The 8,059-nt window shown below is 38.6% G+C and overlaps 1 protein-coding gene across 1 annotated transcript in view; it reads right to left on the bottom strand.

The window, feature by feature from the left end:
- Nucleotides 1–634: 634 nt before the first annotated feature.
- Nucleotides 635–8,059, bottom strand: part of LOC145999639 (uncharacterized) — an 83,891-nt gene continuing 76,466 nt past the window's right edge. Inside the window, exons 13-14 of the mRNA XM_083136736.1 lie at nt 5,555–5,782; nt 635–862 (exon numbers count right to left, since the gene is read on the bottom strand). Of these exons, the coding sequence (XP_082992862.1) occupies nt 706–862; nt 5,555–5,782 (385 nt within the window). The 3' untranslated portion in view covers nt 635–705. The remainder of the gene's footprint in view (nt 863–5,554; nt 5,783–8,059) is intronic.

Below are 8,059 nucleotides of genomic sequence, written 5' to 3'. Positions count from 1 at the left end.
TTCTTCACAATGGTGGGTTGCCACCAGCCCTATACGTAGGCCGAACAAATTCCGACCAGAGCCGGATTCGAACCTACGCCGTCCCGCAGTGAACGATCTCAAGACAAGTGAACGCCTTAACCCGATCGGCTACGGAGGAGGACATAATAACATTTATAACCGTGATAATAATACTTATTATTTTTCTATTCAACTTTTATTATTTGCCCGACCCCCCTGCAAAAATTTCTTGCAATGCCCATATACAGACATAGGTCTTCGGAAATGGTTGTATATGATACAGAGCTACAGTTTAGACAAGTCCTGAGGGCAGGTACTACGCATGAGGATGAAATACATGTAAATGGGGACAAAGAGGGACCAAGTGAAGGAGAGGAAGAAAATGTTGTATGAAGAAACTTGATAACATGGAATCTTAAAGAGCAAGATATTAGGGGGGGGGGGGGCATAAGAAGATTTCAAAACACTTTCTAGTTATTTTTGAGACAGTTTATTTTATTTCACATGCTTCCGTTGTTCTACAGCCCGGTAAGAATGCATTCTCCGTAATCACACTTGGAGTCCACTTTAAGGACTAGTCTTATGTACAAAATCCTCATCAATCTCACCATCCTAAAAACATCACTTTTAACAGATAAATACGTAACAATGCGACTACCTGTACATCTAGTTCAGTCTCTTCACTTGATACTTTCAGTTCATGACCTAATGCGAGGCCTCTGCCTTCGTCTTTGCAACCTGGAGTTTTTTCAGCCCAAGACTCTTCAGCAGAGCATTTGGAGACGGATCGCGTCCACGGAATCTTCTGAACACCTCACTTGGATGACATGCTCCGCCAAGAGCAAAGAACGTTGAATGAAACCTGTGACAATAGAAATGGGATATTCTAGGATCAATGATTCTTACAGAGCATCTACTTTTACATGGCAAACACAGAAACTGGGCCTTACAATTATATACAATGCACTCTCTTCAATTCGAAATTGGATAATTCGAATTATTCGAACGAAAGCACATTCCTATTGAAAAACCCATCTAAAACAATGTTAAAAATGACTACTTAATTCGAATTTTGAAGGTTACATTTGGATAATTCGAAGACAGGTTTCCAAGAATTTAACATAAATGTTTCCAAGAAAGACCAAAGTGGTTGCTACATAAGAAATTCCAACAGATGACTCGTCCCCCTTTTCTTCTTGAAAAGGTTGTTTTTATGGTTAACAGATTTGCCGACGGCAGATAAGAGAGGGCAGCGGGAATCCCCAGAGATTTTGTTTGTAGGAATATGACCTTCACCCTCTCAGAAACAAGTTGAGAGGGGAGTGGATAACCGGACAGAAGGGGTCATTTGACTGTGTGTTTTAGTGGAGTCAGAATGTCGAAACGTGGTACAATTAGCCTATGTTAAATTTTACTTAGTTAATACAGCGTAGTGTAGTGTAGTGTAATGTAGTGTAGTGTAATGTAGTGTAGTGTAGTGTAGTGTAGTGTAGTGTAGTGTACTGTTTGCGTATTAATGCAGTTTTATGTTTAATACAGTGTGCTATTTCATTGGAATTTTTTTTATTATATTCTATCTCTCTCTCTCTCTCTCTCTCTCTGAGAGAGAGAGAGAGAGAGAGAGAGAGAGAGAGAGAGAGAGAGAAGATAGAGAGAGAGAGAGAGAGAGAGAGAGAGAGAGAGAGAGAGAGAGAGAGAGAGAGAGAGAGAGAGAGAAAGAGAGGAGAGAGAGAGTAAGAGAGAGAGAGAGAAAGAGAGAGAGAGAAAGAGAGAGAGAGAGAAAGAGAGGGAGAGAGAGAGAGAGAGAGAGAGAGAGAGATCCGTCTCTCTCTCTCTCTCTCTCTCTCTCTCTCTCTCTCTCTCTCTCTCTCTCTCTCTCTCTCTCTCTCTCTGGTTAATTCAATTATTTTTTTGTAGCCCCTTGCAGTTCGAATTATAAAGAGTCCACTGTATTATTTAAATTATGCATTCCTTCGCAGTGGAAGTTTGATGTGACCATGGAGATTCAATTAGTCGAACCCCCAGTTTAAAACAAAGCCAATAAGGAAATGCAAATCCAAAATATCAGTTGTTCCAGCATCGCAAGGACAACTGGTGAGCTGCTTGAAAACAACACTGGCTGAATCTGGTCTCAAAAGCCCGAAAATAGTGGTGATAGGACTTCATGCATCACCCAACAAAAAAGCGCTTGGTGGGTCTTTGCCCTCAATGAGATATTTATGTCACTTTATTTTCAGGACCCAACCTACAGGTCAAAATGAGATCCAAACTAGGAATTAAAGCCAGGACCCCATGATTACACACTGATAGAGTTAGCAACACTGCTTTTGAGAAAGCCCTAAAGTTGCATGACGTTCAATTGCACTGCATTATGCATTTTGTTATTACATATAGGACAGGAGCAGTTGTATGAAATTATATTAGAATATGAAAGTAAGGGCCTGAGCAGTTAATGAACCTCCACTCTAAAGTAGAGAAGACGTTCATTAACATCAAAATAAAAGCTAGGAGTTTCACAAAAAAGTCACTGCATATTGTACTGTCCCTGATGTACTGTAATAAGAATAATTGGAAATCTATAAAATGTATTTACTGTGCATGGTTACGTTCATTCTGGCCATCTGATCTTTAACGATACAGCCAGTATTTCTGTACATAAATAGGTCAGCAATGAAGCAGCTCATGTCTTCATGACAATGTTGACTAATGTGTTAAGAAACAGGATCAACTCCAATGACAAATGGTCACCACACTTGCGCAATCCAAGGTTCCTACGATTTTTTGATTATGAAATTCACCAACATTTCCAGGTTTTCCAGTTAAAAAATGAAATTTTTTCAGACATGTTTATCATCATGATTTTTGCTTTTGAACCTTGTGTTTTTCAAATAAATATATAATCCATTAATTACTATGAATATTCACTTTCACAACTTTTTTTTTTAGCCAATTTCATTCTCCACACACACAAGAAGAGTAAAATGTAAAATTACAATCTGCATCAAGTGTATTGGGTGCTACAATCACGTGCATCTAGCCTTCAGGCTAAGGTAACAGAGGTACATTATTTCACCATAACAGATCTCCACAATATAAAAACACCAGAAAAAGTTCATATACCATACACCATTTTTCATTTTCTGGCGGAGTTATAGTGTCGTACAAAATGCTGCTTTTTTGCTTACATTTATAAGTACACAGCATCTAGAGAAATTTTTGTTGCATATAGGAATTCTATAGGAAATGCCAACAAGACTAACATCTATAAAATAATTTACTATAACCTCATCTTCACCAACCTTTTCGATAATTGTGATCATATTGTCAATGTACTTTAGTTATCAATCAGATATCTGGACTGCAAGTTTTACTTTGATATTCATTCTAATATCTAGTATTATAAAAGTGAAAATTTAATACAGAAATTCGAAGGAACCATAATTCTGCACAAGATTGAGAATCATAAGAACGAAAGAAACAAGTTTCTAAACTGAATCTTTTTTGGGAGTGGAATCACAAGAACCGAATCCAGAAGTGGAAGTGAACTGCTTGTTCATTTTGCAACTTTTTCTTTTTCAGACTCCAAAATGAATGTAAATTCCAGACGATATGCAAAATTCCCCAACATTTCCCTGTTTTCCAGACACGTAGCAACCCTGCCAATCTCATATCTCCAGATTATTATCTATGTAAGGGGTTTCCAAACCTCCTCACTTCATGGCACCCTTAGTGTTTCAAGATTTTTCCGACCTGCTCAAGTCAGAATGTAGGCCTATCTAACACATGCAATACTCAGTTAGTGTGGTAAGGTTGCTTGCCTAAAGTAAAAAAAATAAACATATATTTTAAATTAAGAAACATTTTACATACCTGGTGGTCCGAAAGTCCCGGAACGGTCACATATCGTGAGAAATACACATCGAATCGAAAAACGAAAAAATACGTGTTGAATAAGTGAAAGAAAGTTATTCAATGATATCACACTTGATTCCCCACCCCCACCCCCTGGGGGTGGGGCAGGGGGCAACTGTTAAATTTTAAATGGAAACCCCCATTTTGTATTGTAGAATCGGAAAGTGGACTTCATTCAGAGTCCAACGAGCTATCAACCATCCTCCTAGCTCAATTAGGAACGGAGATATGGCGATTTTAAATTGCGATTGCAGATTCGGAATCTGAACGTCAAGATCTTTCAATCGAGTATATGGAAGGAGAGGGGGTCTAGGATCACATGCAGATTCCGAATCTGCAATCTCTTTCACTCTTGCTCAATTAGGGGCAGAGATACATCCCTTTGAATTATTCCCCCCCCCCCCCTGCAAAAATTTAAAATAGCCATATCTCCGTTCCTAATTGAGCTAGGAGGATGGTTGATAGCTCGTTGGACTCTGAATGAAGTCCTCTTTCCGATTCTACAATACAAAATGGGGGTTTCCATTTAAAATTTAACAGTTGCCCCCTGCCCCACCCCCAGGGGGCAGGGGTGGGGAATCAAGTATCAAGTGTGATATCATTGAATAGCTTTCTTTCACTTATTAAACACGTATTTTTCGTTTTCCGATTCGATGTGTATTTCTCACGATATGTGACCGTTCCGGGACTTTTGGACCACCTGGTATGTACAAAATGTACTAAATAAGCACATATTTGGAACAATCATATAATTGGTTGAATTTCAGTGAAAATATTGGGACATTTCGCAACACCCCAATAAGTCAGCCACGTTGCCCCAGGGCCTGAAAATACAAGAACAATCCCCATTCTCTATCAGGACTGTTCCATGCCTTTCAGAACACGTTCAAAACGTGGATGCGTCTAGACATAGGAGGGGATCATTTCCAGCATTTATTGAAGAAGGTATGCTTGTACGTGTATTGTCATGCCAGGTGCACACTGCCTTTTTTTAAAAAATGTGTTATTTTTTTGTACTTTTTGGAGTTATATTCGCCAAAATCTCAGGAGAAGTTGCAACTCGAACCTGTGCGCATCCCACAGTCGGAGCCCAAAGCATGACATGTCTGTCTGGTGCATGCTAAACAAACATATAACGGGTAGGGATCTTGCTTTTTGCAAATGCGATAACACTTTAATTGTTGCAAAAAAAGTATTCATGTACGTGTAGTAATATTCATGTACGTGTAGTAATATGTTCTAAACACATTTTTCATGCATTCAAAATCATGAAATAATGCTAATTTGGCATAAAATGCAAATTGTGGCCTTCTTTACAAATTTCAATACATTTTCTGCTGAGAAAACAAAACAAAAATGACAAAAATTCACATTCTTGCAGTTTAGGCTTTAAAAGATGTACCATGCTTACGTATGTGTAACATGCACATTTAAAAAAATATATCCCAAAGAAACACTATGGTGTGTGTTATACATGGAATAATACCCAGCGGCTACATGACACTACATGTAAATAGATGTTTCCTTCTATTGGAAAGTTTTGCATCACCAAGTACAGTGATGGTGTTCTGGTGTGATAGAGTGTGCACATTCCGTCGTGCAGGCATAACATCGGACAAAGTAACAAATAGTTCACAGTTACCTTTGACCAACTTTCTGCAGCTCCTCCCGGTTGTCGAGGCCAGTTTCAACGAATGCACTGAAAGCATCAGCAGCCACCATCCTGGCCCACAGATGCGAGTAATAAGCAGCGCCCCACTCTTCAGAGAAAATAGCGGTGAAGGAGCAAGGGTGGGAGTCCTTCTTCTCGAGCTCAAACTCAGAGTACTGAGGCCAGAGTTTGCGCACTATGTCGAGCCAGAAGTCTTTTCTGAAATCAAATTTCAAGATACACAGTTTTAACTTCGCAAAGAATTGGTTGGAAGAAACAAAAAATGCCTACTGTAGTCACAGCATTTAAATTCATTAAAAATTTAAACAAGAATACACAATCACAGTTCATAACTGCTTCCCCCCAACTCTTAACATTATTTTTAACATAATTCATGAATTTATTGCAAATGTTTACTGTAAACAGGAATTTTCTTCTCCCGGCTTTCCCAGCATTATGGCTGAGTGTACACAGCAGCTACTAAGGATTTCCTGTTCAGGTGCTGGCTTGGGTATATGCATTTCAATGTGAGTGACCTGTGTCAATTTCATTTACTTATCAATCACGCCAATCATTACAATTGAAGGGCTCGGGTAAGTGACATTTTGGTCATTTCCGAGTTCAAGAAAAAAGGTTATTAGAAGCTATACTGTAGATAAATTGTTTTCGTGTTGTGTTTACCAATTTCAGAATGCTTCACTGAGTCCAATGCAAATTGTATAATGTATAACATTGCAATTTCACTCAAACATTGAAGGATGGCACATTATACTTTGTAACCAAAATGTCACTTACCATTAGGGATGTGCCGAAGCCGATTACAGATGTATGAAAATCGGCCGAAATTGACATATCGGCATCGGTATCGGCAAAAATCTGATATTTAAACCGGTACAGATTATACTAGAGTTTTTTACCTTCTAATAAGTTTTATATTCTAGTTTTGTAAGATTTATTGAAAATTTTGTTATGATTATCATTATTGTAGAGTTTTTGTAATAAAATTATTGCAAACTCATTCAGAGGATCAACCTAACTATAAATCGGAAATAAAACAGTACATTGCTGAACCAGGATCTGCTGTTGTATTGGAAATTCAAAAATGAATATTCAAACCTGAAGCAAGTCCTGAGAAAATACTTGGGCATACCTGCTGCATCAGTATTCAGTGATTGAGTGTTCAGTGTTGCTGAAGTTGAATCTGGCAGAACAGGAATTCATTTTGCATTTCAAAGAACTGCTTGTGTACTAATGTTTAATCTCTTGAGAATCCATGTTCTTCTTAAAGGTTCACATAACATTTTGTAGATGCAAATGTACATTCGCATCTCTTGAGAATATATATGTATATACATATGATATGCAATAGAAATGTACATAGCAAATTTATTTTTGTCATGCTGAAAATAACATCCCATTTCTGTTTAATAACCTTATGTATCAGAATCGGTTAAATATCGGCATCGGTATCGGTTCCAAAAATTATCGGTGAGTACATCGGCATCAGTAAATTTTCAGCTTCGTCACATCCCTACTTACCATGTTTTACACCCGAACCCTTCAATTAAGAGAAAAGTAAAATAATAAAAATTAAAACAATTTTGTTTCAATGATTTTCCCTACTTCTGTTTGAGAAATTAAATAAGCTTTATGTAGAATTTCCTATATGATGATTATTTTTTTTACAATCCATACACTAAAAAAGGTAATCTATAGATCTTTGATTAGGAACAAGGGCATCTCACAACATATGTAACACAAAACATTTCCCACCAGATGTAATGGTACAACAAGCAGTGGCACACATTAAATTACCCATGTACAACTATCCACATTACGTACAGGGTACTCATTCCCGCACCACCTAGTGTTCTATCCCATCTTAATTAAGATTATATTTGTGTTTTAATTACAAGACCTGCCCCATACTCATCACCTCCCCCACCCTCCAGATCCCTACAGTGGCAGGTGAGTTCACCCTTCACCCTAAGGGCACCTGTCACTCATCCAACACCCTCATCTATCAAATCTGCGGCAACTTCTACCTAGGCGAAACCTCCACCCCCTTGAATCTAAGGATAAATAATCACCGTTCCTCCACCCAAAACTCCGATTTCACAGTTGCCATCCACACCAACAGCCATAACACCACCTTCAATAACTGCTTCCGTGTTGCCATCATCCACCTTTTACCCCCCCGCTCTGACACATCTTTCCGCAGGCGATGGGAAAGGGCCTATATAGCAGGCATGCATGCCACTATACCCCCCCGGACTCAACCTAGCCAAGCAGTAACTCTTTCCTCTCCTCCCCGAAACTACCCACCCACCTTACAGTAAACACTGGCTAAAGTATTTCGTGTTTCCTTTCAACTGTTTCTGGCAACACTGACCGTAGAGACGCTACGGTCAGTATTCTGTGCCTCTACTCAAAGTGTCGTCGATCTTTTATCTACCTTCTTGAAAATGCGACTCAGATCGCGAAATATTGAATTAT

The sequence above is a fragment of the Lepisma saccharinum genome, chromosome 15 (genome assembly GCF_977018435.1).
Source record: "Lepisma saccharinum chromosome 15, izLepSacc3.1, whole genome shotgun sequence".
Taxonomy (NCBI): domain Eukaryota; kingdom Metazoa; phylum Arthropoda; class Insecta; order Zygentoma; family Lepismatidae; genus Lepisma; species Lepisma saccharinum.
This window is presented reverse-complemented; position numbering and strand designations above follow the sequence as displayed.